The 18,663-nt window shown below is 46.1% G+C and overlaps 1 protein-coding gene across 3 annotated transcripts in view; it reads left to right on the top strand.

The window, feature by feature from the left end:
* Positions 1 to 18,663, top strand: part of AAAS (aladin WD repeat nucleoporin) — a 258,437-nt gene that overhangs the window by 74,296 nt on the left and 165,478 nt on the right. Inside the window, exons 2-3 of one of the 3 annotated variants that reach the window (XM_069230958.1) lie at positions 2,601 to 2,668; positions 7,882 to 7,949. The exons of 1 other annotated variant lie outside the window; for it this stretch is intronic. In XM_069230958.1, coding sequence (XP_069087059.1) covers positions 2,601 to 2,668; positions 7,882 to 7,949 — 136 coding nt within the window. Of the gene's footprint in view, positions 1 to 2,600; positions 2,669 to 7,881; positions 7,950 to 13,696; positions 13,717 to 18,663 lie in introns of those variants that run through there. One more of the 3 variants, XM_069230960.1, reaches the window with a different exon arrangement.

Below are 18,663 nucleotides of genomic sequence, written 5' to 3'. Positions count from 1 at the left end.
ACTTTTAACCTACTTAGCTTGCTCTGTCTTAGACCATTTATTTAAATAATTCTTTTAAGATGGCTGCCTTGTTTATAGTTAGGCCCTTTTGTTTAGAGTTATGTTATCAGTGTCACCGTGCTAAGGTGCCAACTCATGCGACAAAGACAAATAAACTTTAGGTGCTCACATTAGAAATTACCGTCCCAAGGATTTGGTGTTATCTATTGTTTTGGAACAACCTACGTCAGGGGTCCAAGTAGATCTGTATAGATACATCACTCTTTAGGCAGATAGTCAGAGGGATTCCGACCAGATACCTTTGTTGCTATCAATGCTGAACATCGCCTTGACGCTGACCCGGACTTCGTGTTCTTCCAAAGTCTGAGCTCAAGACCTCATTTCAAGGTAACAAAGATTGGGGGTTCCTTGCAAGGACGTGGCATTGGCAGATTAGGTTTAACATACCCAGCTTTCCTCAGGTAGAAGGTTAGGCCTATTACGATAGGGTACTAGGACATATTATACACTTTGTCTTTCCATGCTAACGCAAGATAGTGGGTGGTCTTCATAATCATGACTCTCTTCTTTACAGTTCTATTTCTTGCACTATTCATTATCCTAATCATTGCTGCCCATGCGATTTACCGCATTGTATTAAATAAAAACTATTGAAACATAACTGCATCTTCGTTATTGCCTGTGTTTGGTTGAGACATGATATATCTGTGAGAAAGGGGTAATCTCCGTTTAACCACGACACTCCCTGAGATGTCATACTTATGAGTCCATGCGTAAAGGCAGCCACAAATCACCTTTAACTGTTTGGGCTGTTGATGAGGTACTGCTAGTAAGCTGGAGGCGTTGGGATTACAGTTGCGACTTGTTGTAGGATAGGCATAGTCACCTACAAACATAAGTACTGACATCCTTGAACCAGCAGTCTTTACCCAGAGCAAGAGTCCAAACTACGACAACATGTCACTATGAATGCCTTCCAGGAAAGCATTTGTCTGCTGATGTTGGCTTGCCAACCCCTGAATGGCATATACAGAAAATAAACAGCAATGGGAAGAAGGTTGTGGGACAGAGCGCTCACAACAAAATATCCCCAAGTTAGTACATAACACATATAGTCATTGGCATGGTGCTCCTGGCAAGAGGATCCTCCCCCTCCTCTAAAGTTTCTAACAAAGAAACACAACATACACAACAGAAGTCAGGGCGCCCGTGAATGAATAACAAAAAGTCTGTATTCCATGTATGTATGATACTCAGTCCTCTTCTAAATAATCAGGATCAAGGTAGGCCGTGAGAAGTTAGCATGACTCCAATTTATTCTTGAGATGGAATATTCATGTATGGAACAACAGAAAACAGCCAACACGTGTTTCGTCTTGGGAGAAAATAATCTCTGTGACTTCCTCAGGGCTCAACACGATGTTTATAACAGAAAGGATGAATCAAAAAGCTGAAATAGCTCAAATGGAGTCACCAATATTAGGAATCCAAGTAGTATTAAATGTGAAATTCCAAGTACAGTCGTAAGGGATGTGTGTATAAACAACCCCTTACCTGGCGTTCATGAGAGGACACGAATAGAACGTGTCTCGGAGACCAAGTAGCGTCTCCCGGTCGGCAAATCTGCGCCCAAGAATAAATTGGAGTCATGCTAACTTCTCACGGTCTACCTTGATCCTGATTATTTAGAAGAGGACTGAGTATCATACATACATGGAATACGGACTTTTTGTTATTCATTCACGAGCACCCTGACTTCTGTTGTGTATGTTGTGTTTCTTTGTTACAACCCCTGTAAGGCATTCACAATGGAAGTCTGTCCCACAGAGATACCTCCTCAGGAGGTCAATAGCCTCCTAACTCAGGGCAGCAGAAGTAACTGGGCTGGGGCTGAGGTGCCTGGGGCAAAGGAGATGCCCATCTTCTTGGGTGAGCGGGAACGGCCAACTAGGTGGAGAGGAACAGGGAGGGTGGCAATAGAACTGGGGGTGCCAGACCAGGATGGTACAAGAGCAGGTCCTGATAGGTCTACCACTGCTAGGGAGTGGCCACTGGAGGTAGAATCTGAAGATGACGAGGTTGATATCCTGTGTCCTCTGTGGCACTCCCCTCACCCTCCGGGCCACTGGATCTATCCGTATCGGTGGTGTCATGACTGGAGGTACTGTGGTCAGTTACTTCCCTACTTGGTTGCTCCCTGTCTCTGCTTGCCTGTGATGATACTGCAACTACAAAGAGGAAAACCGTCACCTCATGTTTGTGATCACACTTGAACAACAGCTATGATTAGCAAACAACACTGTGATATATTTTTTTGCTGGGGCCTACTTGGTGTCCAAAGTGGCTCCTACATGTATGTAGTGGGGCGTGGGTCTTGGGCTCGACAGTACAGAGGCTCAGACTCAGTTTGCAAGGGTTTATAAGGCCGAAGCCAAGGTTTATTAATTCAAAATAAGGATGTTCAAAACAAAAAACAAAAAAAAATAGATACTGGTCTTCTCCTTAGTCTTTTCCCTTTAGTCTTTTCTCCAGGGAGTCTCTGGTTTAGGGGTGGGATGGGTGGTGTAGGTCCTCAATATTTCCTTCTGTTCTTCTTCTAGGTGGTGGTCTGCTGGCAAATTCTTCCCGGGGGCCGTGGACTCTCGGCAGAACAACAGGACAGGTTTCGGTAAGTTGACTGATACGTTACTATCTTTGTTATTTTATTAGTATAAGGGAGGGGTGTGAGTGAAAGAACGACAGGGGTTGGTGTGGTTACGGGGTTTGGGACAGAAATAGAAAACAAAGGGGTAGAGAACAAAAACCTGGGCGATTACTGGGGCTGTGTCAAGGTAGTGCAGGGGTTTTGACGTGCCCTGTGCCCTTCGAGTTCCTTGTTCCCCAACCCAAGCTGCCCTGTTCCCCTTCCACCCTCCCCAGTTCCTTTACCCTCTTTTCTCCTCCCTTCCTCCCCTTTAGTGCAAGTGCCCCTGAACAAGCCCCGTACCTTGGTTAGCCACGACCCTCCTGGGTCGTGGCTGGATTCCTCGTCTTCTCTGGAGATTTCTCCCACTCCAGCGTGATGGCAGGGTTCCGGCTCCTCCCTCCTTCGTTCGTTCTCAGGCGGCTCCACGCTCTTGGCTTCTCCTGCTCCCTCGTCTTCTTCTCTTGTCTGCGGGGTCCTCTCCGGTCCGGCGTTCCTCTTTATGGCGTTCTCCTCTTCTTCGGAACCGACAACCCGGAAGTTCGGCTGCGCGCCACTGTTCGTGCTTCACGCGTCTCCATGACGACGCGTAATGGAGAAAGAAGAAATACTTCTCCGGCACCAGGGTTGTATCTCGGTAGGCGAGGTGCACGACACCCGCCTACACACCCCATCCCATGAATGGGACTGGTAGAGGCCCGTAGAATCGGGACACCGGGAGAGAAAGTCAGCGGGACACTGGCTGGACCCAGGGATGTGACAAACCTGAAAGGTAAAGGGCTGGAGTTCAAGGAACCAGCGCAACACCCGGGAATTAGTATCCTTATGGGAGGCCAACCAAGTTAAAGGGGCATGGTCAGTATAGAGGACGAAAGGGCGACCCAAGAGATAATACCGGAGACATTCAATGGCCCATTTGATGGCAAGGCATTCCTTCTCGATAGCGGGATAGTGGGTCTCCCGGAGCAGTAGCTTACGACTAATATAGACAATGGGGTGATCAAACCCCCGTTCGTCCGGTTTTGCTAGTACGGCTCCCAGCCCGACATTGGAAGCATCAGTAAAAAGATGAAAGGGCCTAGAAAAATCAGGACATCGCAACACGGGTTCGGTTGAGAGGGCCTCTTTAAGCAAGTAGAAGCTCTCAAGATGGGAGGGTGAGAAAGAAGGCAGGGTGGCAGGATATTGCTTTTTTAGTAAGTCTGTGAGAGGAGCAGTTATGGTGGAATATTGTTGAATGAATCTACGATAATACCCCACCAATCCCAGGAAGGAACGGAGTTCTTTCTTTGTTTTGGGGAGTGGTATCTGTTTAATGGCTTTATCTGCCTGAGGACGTAACACTCCCATACCAATAACATAGCCAAGATATGCTATTTGGGTTTGATCTAGGGTGCACTTTGGAGGATTGGCGGTGAGTCCTGCTTTTTTTAAGGCGGAGAACACTTTGTCTAGGTGTTGGAGATGTTCTGCCCAGGTTGTGCTAAATATAACGATGTCGTCAAGGTAAGCGGCAGTAAATTCTTGGAAGGGCCGTAAAAGTCGGTCCATTAAGCGTTGGAATGTCGCAGGAGCACCGTGAAGTCCGAAGGGAAGGACGGTAAATTGGTATAAACCCGACGGAGTTGCAAACGCTGTCTTTTCCTTATCTTGTGGGGCTAAGGGAATCTGCCAATATCCCTTCGTGAGATCAATAGTGGACATGAAACGTGCATGCCCAATCTTCTCTAGTACTTCATCTACTCGGGGAATGGGATAAGTATCAAAAAGGGATATCTCATTGAGCTTTCTGAAATCTATACAAAACCGGACCGAGCCATCTGGCTTCGGCACCAAAACGACAGGGGAACACCACGGACTTGTGGGAGGCTCAATGACCTTTAGAGACAACATCTTTGTTATCTCTTCCTCTATAAGAATTTTTCTTGCTTCAGGTATTCGGTAGGGACGTAGGCGTACTGTTCGTCCCTCAGGGGTTCTAATATGATGTTGGACTAAAGACGTGTGCCCTGGCAGTTCTGAGAAGAAATCGGAATGATTTTGAATTAACTCAAACAGTTGGCGTTTCTCTGTATCAGCTAAGGAATCATTGACACAGGGGTGGTTTCTTTTTTCCGGCTGAAGTGTGGGACAGAGTTCTAACCCTAGCGAGCTGTTTGGGGTTACCATGTATCCCGTAGCAGCGAGGTCACCATCCTCCCCAGGGTTCTCCCATTTTTTTAGCAAATTGATATGGTAGATTTGAGTCCGTTTAGGGTTATTGCTTAATTCAATCAGGTAAGTAACGGGGGTAACTGTTTTTATTACCCGATATGGTCCCTGCCATTTGGCCAACAACTTATGTTCAGAGGTGGGTCGCATGATCAGTACTTGATCATTAGGGTGAAGAACTCGCAGTTTGGTGCCCTTATCATAGGAAGCTTTTTGATTTTGTTGAGCTATTTCTAAGTGATGTCTCACGTCCTCCCAGACCGTCTGAAGGTGTGCCTTTAGGTTATCAATATAGTCTAGAAGGGGCTTCTCTTCCCCGTTCTCTTCCTCCCACAATTCCGCCGCCATATCTAGTAAGTTACGGGGCTGCCTGCCGAATACCAACTCGAACGGACTATGCCCAGTAGAAGCCTGTTCATGTGTTCTAATGGCATACAGTACTAAGGGTAATTTCTGATCCCAGCCTTTTCCTGAGTCGTTTACTATTTTACGCAAAAGGGTCTTGATGGTACGGTTAAATCGCTCCACTAAACCATCAGTTTGTGGATGATATACCAATGTCTTTATCTGGGTAATTCCTAAGGTCTTACAAATCTGTCTCATAAGCCCAGAAATGAATGGTGTCCCCTGATCGGTAAGAATTTCTTCCGGGAAACCAACCCGCGAAAAAAAAGCTACCATGGCTTGCGCAACTGCCTTGTAGTGGTGCTGGTGAGGGGAATCGCTTCCGGATATCTGGTGGCGTAATCAACTAGCACGAGGATATGTGTATGGCCCTTGGTAGAAGGTAAAAGAGGTCCGACCAAGTCCATTGCTACTCTTTTGAAGGGGGTATCTATAATTGGTAGTGGATGTAACGGGGCTCTTCGGGAGACTCCGGGGTCTACGAGTTGACATTTTGGGCATTGTGCACAGTATCTTCGAATTTGGGCATAGACCCCTGGCCAGTAAAAACGTCTCAATAAGTATTCCTCTGTTTTTTCTCGGCCACAATGACCTCCTCCAGGCTGGTTGTGAGCTAGGAACAATACCTGAGTCCGGTAGGGCTCAGGAACCACTAGTTGCTGTTTCTCCCCATTGACTGTCCTAGATACTCTATATAACAAGCCCTTATGTACTATAAAGTGGGGGCCTACCTCTCCGGTAGAGTCACTTTTGGCATTTCTCCACGCGTGCTCGAGAGTGGGATCTTCGCGTTGGCTTACTCTAAACGAGACTGGTGCGCTGGTTAGACTGGCCACTGTTTTCACACCTTCCATCTGTCTTTGAGTCATAGCATGTTTTTGTCTTTCAACCCTTTTCTCTCTCTTAGTTAGTTTCTTCCGTTCGGGGACACTGGCAATAGGGGTATCCCGAAATGGTGCTACTCCCCACCAGTCATCAATAGGGTTGGGTTTCCGTGTTTGGTCTAGAATGTCATTAAACCGCTGATAATCAGTCCCAATAACACATTCTTCGATCAAATTATCCATGATTCCCATGGCGAGAAGGTCATGATTGGCGTTCGACTCCACCTCCACCACTTCAAGGGGATACCGAGCTCGATCCCCATGGATGCAACATATCGTTACCCACTGTTCCACATAGAGACTTTACAGACTTGACTATCTCGCGACGTATCACTGACTGACTACATCCAGAGTCAATCAAGGCCATTACCAAGTGTCCATTGATTCGTAGAGGGCATTTAAAAGACGTGTCACTGGTCCCTGTGCACAGGACTCTCCCTCGAGTAACCCCTATCTCCATAGGTTCTACTCCCACATGTTTCTTGGGACATACTCGGGCTATGTGTCCCCACTCCCCACAACTGAAACATTGAGGTTGTTGCATGGGGTTTCTCTCTTTACTCCGAGAGGAGGATCCTGGCTCCTCAGGGTTCCGTCTATTTGTGTATTGGGGAGGAGTTGCAGGCACCTTGTTCAAGGGTCGGGAAGTTTGGCTTTTCACATCCACTGATCTATGATACGCACACGCTAAATCGACTGCTAGTTCGGTGTCTATTTTCGGGTGTTGTCTGATCCAGTTCCGGGTACTCATGGGAAGTGAGTCTAAATATTGTTCTAAAATAATGGCCTTGATGATATCTTCACGGTCGGTCCCTAAGGGTCCAATCACTTCAGTCCTAGATCTTTCACCCGGTAGTAAAATGTACGTGGATCCTCATTTGGTCCCCATTTAGCCTTGCGGAACTTTGATCGATAATACTCAGTATCATGCCCTACTCGTTCTAATATACTCTTCTTAATTTCGGAATAGGGAGTGGTGCCTCCAGGATTTGCAGCTTGATAAGCGGACTGGAGGGTGCCTGTTAAGAGGGGAGCAATGTATTGGCCCCATTGATTTTCAGGCCATTGAGCTGAGGAGGCTACTCTTTCAAAGTTCGTAAAAAAGGAGTCGGGATCCTCCCCCTCTTGATACTTCTGCAACACCGAGCTTGGTACATTTGAGTGTACCTTACTGGCGGCGATTGTATCGGTCAGTTTTTGCATAGCGGTCTCGTGAACTAACTGATAATTGGCCATTATAGTGGCCTGACTTTTCAAGGCGGCTTGAAGAGCCTCTCTGTCTTCTTTGGCCTCCCTTTGTTGTGCCTCCCAGACTAATTGGAGATGGCGTTGACCCAGTGGCCAGTTGTTTTACCATATCCTCGAGGGTGGGTTTCTCTTCCATGTTTACAACTCCTCTGTACGGCCCAGGGGGAGGTTAGTATCGTCCGGTTTCAGATCCCACTTCTGACACCACTGTAGTGGGGCGTGGGTCTTGGGCTCGACAGTACAGAGGCTCAGACTCAGGTTGCAAGGGTTTATAAGGCCGAAGCCAAGGTTTATTAATTCAAAATAAGGATGTTCAAAACAAAACAAAAAAAAATAGATACTGGTCTTCTCCTTAGTCTTTTCCCTTTAGTCTTTTCTCCAGGGAGTCTCTGGTTTAGGGGTGGGATGGGTGGTGTAGGTCCTCAATATTTCCTTCTGTTCTTCTTCTAGGTGGTGGTCTGCTGGCGAATTCTTCCCGGGGCCCGTGAACTTTCTGCAGAACAACAGGACAGGTTTCGGTAAGTTGACTGATACGTTACTATCTTTGTTATTTTATTAGTATAAGGGAGAGGTGTGAGTGAAAGAACGACAGGGGTTGGTGTGGTTACGGGGTTTGGGACAGAAATAGAAAACAAAGGGGTAGAGAACAAAAACCTGGGCGATTACTGGGGCTGTGTCAACGTAGTGCAGGGGTTTTGACGTGCCCTGTGCCCTTCGAGTTCCTTGTTCCCCAACCCAAGCTGCCCTGTTCCCCTTCTACCCTCCCCAGTTCTTTTACCCTCTTTTCTCCTCCCTTCCTCCCCTTTAGTGCGAGTGCCCCTGAACAAGCTCCGTGGTTAGCCACGACCCTCCTGGGTCGTGGCTGGATTCCTCGTCTTCTCGAGAGATTTCTCCCACTCCAGCGTGATGGCAGGGTTCCGGCTCCTCCCTCCCTCGTTCGTTCTCAGGCGGCTCCACGCTCTTGGCTTCTCCTGCTCCCTTGTCTTCTTCTCTTGTCTGCAGGGTCCTCTCCGGTCCGGCGTTCCTCTTTATGGCGTTCTCCTCTTCTTTGGAACCGTCAACCCGGAAGTTCGGCTGCGCGCCGCTGTTCGTGCTCCACGCGTCTCCATGACGACGCGTAATGGAGAAAGAAGAAATACTTCTCCGGCGCCAGGGTTGTATCTCGGTAGGCGAGGTGCACGACACCCGCCTACAATGTACCACACCATACCATACCATATGCATGCATGCCAAATGAGCTGTCATCCGTTGCCCACAGGAAAAACAGGATCTCAGACAACTACAATTACATGGGTGAAGTTGTGCAGTCACAGTAACCATTGAACAAGTAGGAGACCACATTATCTTCAATGCTTTGCCTCATGGAGCATACCTCTGTTACCTGCTGTCATACAGTATTAGGCCAATGCCAAGTTCATTCCCACAGATCCCACACAAGGCTATGCATACATCTGTCACATACACAATAAAACTACAATAAAAAATGACACTCCAAAATCCTCCCATGTTGCTGACAGCAGTACAGTATCCTGAAGAAGGTGGCATGGAAATACTCATGTCACACTGTAAACCTATCAACAGTGCACACTTCACCATGTATAAATTGTCCTAATGGAGTCATGGAGGTAGCCCTAATGTTGCTCAGATATACTACACATTTGGCATGGAAATGTACACAGACAAAATGTGCAAATTGTCAGGGAGATATGTCTCTAAAATCCAAAACACAATGAATCAGCTAGCCCCAGGGAAATCACCACTAATGTATGGTACCCCTTATAATGACATACTGTGATTGCATCAGTAGAAGCCATTAGCTCTTTGTATGTTGGAGATGCCCAGGGATTCAAAAGTACTTTACTTGTAGAACGCCCTCAAAATTTTGCTAACGGGAATCTACATCATTGTCTCCATTTTGGTCTTACAAACCCAGATATCAATGGATGAATGGGAGTACCCCACCACATGTTGTTCCAGCATATCTGCAAGTCACTCCATGATGCTTGCCAACACTCCGGTAACACACCTTCCTTATTTCAGATGTGCAGAGCACCTTGCCACGTGATGCTACATCAATGGAAATGCACATTGTGGGTACAAACTGTAGTCCTATCTGTCATGTCCCTCATTGCTACTGCAGTTGTAGATGCCAAATTACATGCAGTGACGGGTGAGGGTATGTGGGAGCCATCAATCAATGGTGACACACTCCTTTTTGTGCCATCACTTAAAAAGTAGCCCCATTACATATGTTCAATTCCAAACACAGGTTGACATGCACATATATTTGAGGGAATACAAAAATATCCCATGAACCCAGGTAGACCATGCATGAAACAGCAGTGTACACATTTTGTCAAAAGAGAATGGGACACTCGCTAACATATCGGCACAAGGAATGTTGGCAACAGTGATGGCACATAAATCATGTCAATGGACATTCGCCACTTACCAAGGGAAAGTTGTGATCTGTAGATGCACCCAAAGAACAATGTATGCTCTGTAACATGTTTGATAGCCATCTTCACATGACAGACAGTAGTGAGGCACCAGCACTCGTCACACCCTGAAGACAAGTGGCCTCTGGGAGGGGCAGATGCCTGTTTACTCACTTGACCAGACACATGGCTGAGGACATTGATCCATCACTTCTTTGTCTTTGGGCTGTAACACTGAGGAGTAGTGGTCTTTTGCGTAGAATTTAGACCCACAACAACAGACATTACTTGATTGATCAGTGTACACAGCCATGTGTTGTCTCTGGAGAGTAATTTTTATGTGGCCTGTATCCTAGAACCCTGGGCCTGTAGGCAAGGCACAACAGTATGCACCAAATTACATATCTACACAAACAGTTACTCATCTTGTGAGTCGCACATGGTCCATCCCCAGTCGCCAGGAGGGATGTCAGAACCTATCACCTCAACTTGGCTATGTGACAGGAACGAATATGCTCTGTAGCCCTTGTGGCTGCTGTGCTTCCCACAAACGCCCATCAAGCTCCAGGTACGCCACTGCCAGAATGTGGGCCATTAGAGGGGTCATGCTCCAACGAGCGCCCTGCCCAGATTGGGAGGACAGCCCCAGCTGGAACTCCGCATTCTTCTGGGCCAGGTGTTTCACGTCCTCCCACTCTTGCAACAGTGGGCGCTCTGCCGACTAGGAACCCCCAGGGTCTGCACCTTCCGGGCGATGGCTCTCCAAATCTCCTTCTTATGATGGGCGTTTACCTTTATGGATGCAAGAGACAAATCAAACGGTTACAAATACACGTTTTTGCCCAAATGGTTGTCACATACATGTTGTGTCACACATATGTCAGAAACACCAAGCACAAAATTGGCAATTTGTCAACACACCACAAGTGTAAAGAGCACATGCCAATAAGTACAGGGAGATGACTACACAGTTTTGGAGTCATCTGCAGACTAACCCACTAAACCTACTCATGGCCTACAATGACTAAGCAAGCATACTTACATCAGGTAGCCCATGCTCTAGCAACATGTACTGTGACGTAAGCCACAATGAAACACTACACACAAATGTGGCTTCTGAACAGTAAACTCCTTAGGCCAGACTGGACAAACACATTTACCACCTGCAAGATTGACTCTCTGCATACAGTCCCAACAGGCAACTACCATGGTACAGACTTCACCCTTGCACTTGAGTGATAAGGAAAGGGCTGGCATGGTGAGTACGGAAAGTGTCTGTCTTCCCTTTGCATGTGTCGACATGTGGCCTACCAAATACAGACTCATGCCACTTTGGGGAGTGTTTCTGTGGTGTGTACCTGTACTACAGAACACTAGTTTGAACCTATGTTTCTAACCTACAGAGATGGAATCCAACATATAAAGATAAGAATTTCACAATTTCTGTTATGTAACCAAGCTACTAAGTCACAGCATGCCCCCACCCCTTTGTGCAGTAAGCCTGTACAGGACAAATGTCTTCTGTGAAGGTGCAACAGAGCTGTGGGAGTAAGGGACCTGTCGTGAGTCAAAAACACACATTGGCAATGATGAAAAATGCACATATGGACTAGTTCTAGGTTTTTACCTCCATACCCATTCCTAATCTATTCAATGGACTGAGGCATTCAGGGCAAGTTTTACCACTAGAGCCTCATATTGGCCACCTGACACGATCTGCGGGTTTACAGGCAGTGGGCACAGTTACATAGCCACAGTGATTCTCCCACAGCCTGGACTATATCCCATACTGGGAGATACATTTGACAGGCCCTGGTCTCTGCAGGCTGAGCATACAGAACCTACATGACACTCACATTTCCATCACTTGCATGCATGACAGTACATCATGTGGCCATCAGCAATGTGGCTTGTGTGACAACCTGAAGGGCACAGTGGTCATGATATGCCTTCCAGACAACAGTTTGGCAAGGCTAGATGTGGGGTGGAAGATTTGTGGCACAATACACATTGCTTACAAGATCCTCAAATGACTCAGACTAGATGCATACACAGCTCATGTTGTCATGCACATACATGTTGTTTAATATTTACAACCATCGTAAACAAAGAAATGTTGCATGGCAAGAAAGTCTCCTTGCCTAGTTATGTGCATCCAACAGAAGGAGGATCTCGGGCCCGAAAAAACATCACAAAACACAATCTGAATGAACACAACTTATAGTACTAGTCTCCAATACCTGCACCATGTATATCCCATTGATGCCACACAAACTTTAACAGCAGGCACACAAGAAGTCTAACTGGAACACAGGGTCACATTGTAGCCTGTCAGGAGGGAAAGGATGGTGTTGAACAGAGTCAATTGTGCCTATGAGGTACTTACCTGTTCATGTGATGAGCCATTGAGCTGACCATACAGGGGAAGGACCTCACTCACAAGCCTCTATCCTGCTCTTCTGGAGAGAAGGCAGGGTCCCTTTCACCTGCTGTATGGGGCATATATGACCCCAGAGTGGCCCTTTCACCTGCTGAATGTGGGACACGTGTTCACATACATGGGGATCACATTTGATCCTTGTGTAGTGCCAGCTGGGATGTGTACTGGGTGTCATGTATATCCAGTCAGAAATACTTTGTCACATGATATTGTTGGAATGCATCATGCATGTTGCTGTGGACACCGTGACTAATGTTCCAAATCCTGTCGTTTCACCCACAGGTACCCTGGGATAGGAAGGATGCGACAACCTCCTGTCTACTGTCCGTTGCCACACCTTCAGACAATGGAGGAAAGCCACATCATCCAGTTCTACCGTATGACTAGGCAAGCAATATTGGATTTATGCTATCAGTTGGAGCCAGCTCTGATGCCAGCTAAGAGTAATTAATACTGCATACCACCAATTGTTTAAGTCATGTCCGTATTCAACTTCCTGGCCAAATGGACCTTCCAACATATAGTAGCCCTATCTGGTGGTATGTCCCAACCTATGTTCAGTCTGGTGTTGAAATATTTCCTATCAGCAATGTTGAAAAACATTGACCGCTAGATCAGTTTCCCCCATCGGGAGGACTTAGCCAATGTGAAGGCTGACTTCTATGATTTTGCCTGCATCCCACATGTGGTGGGGGCCATTGATGGCATACATGAAGGCTTGGTGCTACCATAGGCCACTTAAAAAGCCTGTTGCAACAGAAAAAAAATCAATTTCATCAACGTGCAAGTTATCTGTTTGGCAGAGCTGTACATCTCAAATGTATGTGCCCATTTTTCTTGATCAGCCACGATTCCTTTATAATGCAGAACAGCACCATACCCCAGCTGATGTCACAACTGCAACCAGAGAGGGCCTGGCTGTTTGGTAAGACAGGTCTGCCCTTATTGTGTGTGAACAATGTTGGGTACTACAATCATGATGTGAGTGACTCATTGTTGCACTTATGTCCCATTCCCTAACAGGATGCTTACCATATCCAAACCATCCTTGTTTATTAACGCTGCTGAGGAACCCAACTACGCCAGGGCAAGTCGCTTCAATGAAGCCCAATGAAGAACACTGGGGCAGTGGAGCAGGCTTTTGGGCTCCTGAAGGCCAGATTTCGCTGTCTGGACAGAACTGGTGGAGCCCTCCACTACTCACTCAGGAAAGTGTGTCCGATCACTGTGGCATGCTGCATGCTCCACAACATCACCCTGCAGAGGAATACCCCGTACATCCCAGAGGACGGGGAGCCTGCAGTGCCACCAGGTTAGAATCCTGAAATGCCAACTGAAGATGACAGTGGTGAAGAGAAAGGAGCTGAAATTGAGAGAAGATCTCATCCACAGCTGTTTCTCCTGAGTGTAAGTATGTCATGTGTTGTCATGACTGTGACTGTACAATGAACTGTTGTTGTGAGAATGTGTGGAGTTAAGTGTTTTTGAAACAGTTAGGGAGCTGGTACTCTGCAAAAATCAGCCAAAGGCTGATTGATAAGATAGCTTTTGACACATCCCCACCCAATGATTTTGCTTTGTTTGTGTTAGAATTATTGAAATGTACTTTGTTTTCCAGATGCTTTCTATGTGACTTGTCATATATATGGTTTCAAGCCTATAAGTTTTGTTCTTTGTACAGGTACCTTTACCATGAGGTCTTCATGTGGGTATTTCAAAGTTGAGACATTGGTATGTATGTGATGCTGTTCTGACATACAAACTGGACATGGATTGTTCCAGGTAATATAGGTCACATTGTTTAGGTGTAGGAGACCTGTGCCAATACAGCTTGCACAGTGTTTGGATGTAAGTTCAGAAGTGCCCATTGGACTTGTTTTGTGTCCTGTGGTGGGCCTGGTGCATCATGTGTGTTATCATGTGGTCATAAAATATGTAGTCCTAGGTCACAAACAAGTCAGTTTCCATTCACAATGGCTAATCACTCTTTTTGTAAGACCTGGATATACCGGGAAATGTTTCATCATTGTAGGCCACAGTGAACACTAACATATATTGGTATCATACCCATCAGATGTATGAGCATTTGATTATAATGGCCCTGTGATCAGGAACTGTTGTACTGCCATCTGTCTGTATCTTGAATTATGTGATGCTGGATTACTTTGGTGTTATATGTGTAAGGCTCAAGTTGGTGACATCAGCCACTTCAGTGTTTTAATTCTACAGGACAGTTTCGGACAAATCCCTTCCTTCCGTGGTCTGGAGGTTGGTACCTGTAAATATGTTCATTTATTCAGTGTGAGTCAATCATTTCTGATTTCCAATAATTCAGACATATTGACAGCCTATGTGCTGAACACTGTAATAAGTTGTTTAGTTTGACCAGGCACTTGTGTATATATGTGTTCGTGTGGGATGGTTGTAATCCTGAGCTGGAAACGCTGTTCAGGCAACATATCGCATCTTGAATGCCTTGGATCATTATCGTACGGTTCACATGGTCTGACATATCTTCATGGCTAAATATGAAATTAAAATCAGCAGACAATGAGTCAGAGATGGGTGATTTTATTGTGAACCTACGACTATCAGAAAATAAATGTGACTTGAATAAAAAAAAATATATATATATATATATATGTTCGATGGCGTGTGTAGCTGCAGATACACATGCTGTGCACATCCCGCCATCTGGTGTTGGGCTCGGAGTGTTACAAGTGTTTTTCTTCGAAGAAGTCTTTTCGAGTCACGAGACCGAGGGACTCCTCCCATTTCGACTCTATTGCGCATGGGCGTCGACTCCATCTTAGATTGGTTTTTTTCCGCCATCGGGTTCGGACGTGTTCCTTTTCACTCCGTGTTTCGGGTCGGAAAGTTCGTTAGAATCTCGGAAAAAACGTCGGTATTGTTTGCGTTCGGTATTGGGTTAGTTACAACAGATTGACACAGAATTTTGAAGAGCTCCGGTGGCCCTTCGGGGTTTTTTCGATCCCCCGTCGGGGCCTGGTCGGCCCGACCACATGTGACTTCAAGGCTGATGGAACGGACCCCATTCCGCTTCTGTCCAAAATGCCATAACAAGTATCCGTATACGGATCAGCATCTGGTCTGTAACTTGTGCTTGTCCCCAGAGCACAAGGAAGATACTTGAGGCCTGTCGAGCGTTTCGGTCCAGAAAGACGTTAAGAGACCGAAGAGCCAGAAGACTGCAGATGGCGTCGATGCCGACAGGACAAGAGCTTTTCGAGGAGGAAGAGGAAGCTTTCTCTATTCACGAGTTGGACTCGGAAGAGCTCGAGGCCGAAGAAATGCCGAAAACCGTGAGTAAGACGTTGAAACATAAGACTCACGAGAAGTCAACAAAAGCCCAGGGGACGCCACCGCCAACAGGCCATGGCTTAACCCAAAAAATAGGTGACCGAGCCAAGGCACCGAAAAAGGGCACGCTGGTGTCGAAGTCATCCGACTCCGGTCGAGATACCACCACACAGCAATCTCGGACCCGAGACATCGGCTCAGAGAAATTTCGCCACCGTGACAGCGGCACCGAACAAATTCGGCACCGAGAAACCACCACGCCGAAAATTACAAAGGTTTCTTCGGAGCCTAAAAAGACGTCCGAAAAAGTTTCGGTTCCGAAACATCCAGCCTCGGAGCCGAAAACAGGTTCCTATACAGAGGAACAAGGATTGTCCTCCCAAATGCAAAAACATAGATTTGGAGAGGAACTTCAAGCTGTAGAGCCAGACTATACTCAAAGGAGGCTCCACATTCATCAAGACACAGGGAAGTTAACCACTCTTCCCCCAATTAAAATAAAAAGAAAACTTGCCTTTCAAAAAAAGGACAAGGAGCCACAGGCAAAGGTGGCAAAGAAAACAACTCCACCACCATCAGTGCACACATCACCAGTAGCAACTCCTCCACTGATGCACTCCCCGACTCATACTGCCATGAGTCAAGATGATCCCGATGCATGGGACCTTTACGATGCTCCAGTATCGGACAACAGCCCAGACTCGTACCCTGCCAGGCCGTCCCCTCCTGAGGACAGTACATCTTACACACAGGTGATCGCAAGGGCAGCTGCTTTCCATAACGTCACCTTGCATTCCGAACCAATTGAGGATGACTTTTTGTTTAACACGCTATCCTCCACTCATAGCCAATACCAAAGACTACCTATGCTCCCAGGAATGCTAAAACATTCAAAACAAATCTTTCAGGATCCTGTTAAAGGCCGAGCCATAACTCCAAGGGTGGAGAAAAAGTACAAGCCACCGCCAACAGATCCTGTTTATATTACAACCCAGTTAACACCACACTCAGTAGTTGTCGGGGCAGCTCGTAAGAGAGCAAACTCTCATACCTCGGGGGACGCACCACCTCCAGACAAAGAGAGTCGCAAATTTGATGCTGCGGGCAAAAGGGTTGCAGCACAAGCAGCAAACCAATGGCGCATTGCCAATTCACAAGCACTTTTGGCAAGATATGATAGAGCTCACTGGGATGAGATGCAACATTTGATAGAACACTTACCCAAGGAGTTCCAAAAAAGAGCACAACAAGTGGTGGAAGAAGGACAAAGTATCTCTAATAATCAGATACGGTCTTCAATGGATGCAGCAGATACAGCTGCAAGGACAGTAAATACTGCAATAACAATAAGAAGGCACGCATGGTTGCGCACGTCAGGTTTCAAGCCGGAAATTCAACAAGCCGTGCTAAATATGCCATTTAATGAACAGCAGTTGTTTGGGCCGGAAGTCGACACTGCTATTGATAAACTCAAGAAAGACACTGATACAGCAAAAGCCATGGGCGCACTCTACTCCCTGCAGAGCAGAGGCACATTTCGCAAAACACCTTTTAGGGGAGGGTTTCGAGGACAACCTACAGAAACCACAACATCACAAACAAGGCCCACTTACCAAAGCCAATATCAGCGGGGAAGTTTTCGGGGGCAATATAGAGGGGGACAATTCCCAAAAAGTAGAGGAAAATTCCAAAGCCCCAAAAGTCCTCAAAATAAGCAGTGACTTACAAGTCACACATCCCCATCACATAACACCTGTGGGGGGGAAGACTAAGCCAATTTTACAAACATGGGGAGGAGATAACAACAGATACTTGGGTACTAGCAATTATCCAGCATGGTTATTGCATAGAATTTCTCGAATTCCCTCCAACAGTCCCACCGAAAACACACAGTATGTCAAAACAACATATAAATCTTCTAGGATTAGAAGTTCAAGCATTGCTCCAAAAAGAGGCAATAGAATTAGTACCAAAACAAGAACTAAACACAGGAGTTTACTCACTGTACTTTGATACCCAAAAAAGACAAAACTCTAAGACCTATACTAGATCTCAGAATATTAAAAACATACATCAAATCAGACCACTTTCACATGGTTCCATTACAAGAAGTAATCCCACTGCTCAAACAACAAGACTACATGACAACACTGGATCTAAATGATGCATATTTCCATATACCAATACATCCGTCACACAGAAAGTACCTAAGGTTTGTATTCCAAGGGATACATTACCAATTCAAAGTGTTGCCATTCGGAATAACGACTGCGCCAAGAGTTTTTACAAAATGTCTAGCAGTAGTAGCTGCACATATCAGAAGGCAGCAAATACATGTGTTCCCATACCTAGACGATTGGTTAATCAAAACCAACACGCAAATACAGTGTTCACAACACACAAATTATGTCATAGAAACCCTACACAAACTAGGTTTCTCAATCAATTACTCAAAGTCACACCTTCTGCCGTGTCAAACACAGCAATACCTAGGAGCAACAATCAACACAGTAAAAGGAATTGCCACTCCAAGTCCACAAAGAGTCCAAACATTCCACAATGTAATACAAGCCATGTATCCAAACCAAAAGATACAGGTCAAATTAGTAATGAAACTCCTAGGCATGATGTCCTCATGCATAGCCATTGTCCCAAACGCAAGGTTGCACATGCGGCCCTTACAACAGTGCCTAGCATCACAGTGGTCACAGGCACAGGGTCAACTTCTAGATCTGGTGTTGATAGACCGCCAAACATACATCTCGCTTCAATGGTGGAACAGTATAAATTTAAACCAAGGGCGGCCTTTTCAAGACCCAGTGCCACAATACGTAATAACGACAGATGCATCCATGACCGGGTGGGGAGCACACCTCAATCAGCACAGCATCCAAGGACAATGGGACATTCAGCAAAGACAGTTTCATATAAACCACTTAGAACTGTTAGCTGTGTTTCTAGCGCTGAAAGCATTTCAACCCATAATAACACAAAAAATACACTCTTGTCAAAACAGACATGACAACAATGTAT

Source organism: Pleurodeles waltl, chromosome 4_2, assembly GCF_031143425.1.
Source record: "Pleurodeles waltl isolate 20211129_DDA chromosome 4_2, aPleWal1.hap1.20221129, whole genome shotgun sequence".
NCBI classification, from domain to species: Eukaryota; Metazoa; Chordata; class Amphibia; order Caudata; family Salamandridae; genus Pleurodeles; species Pleurodeles waltl.
This window is presented reverse-complemented; position numbering and strand designations above follow the sequence as displayed.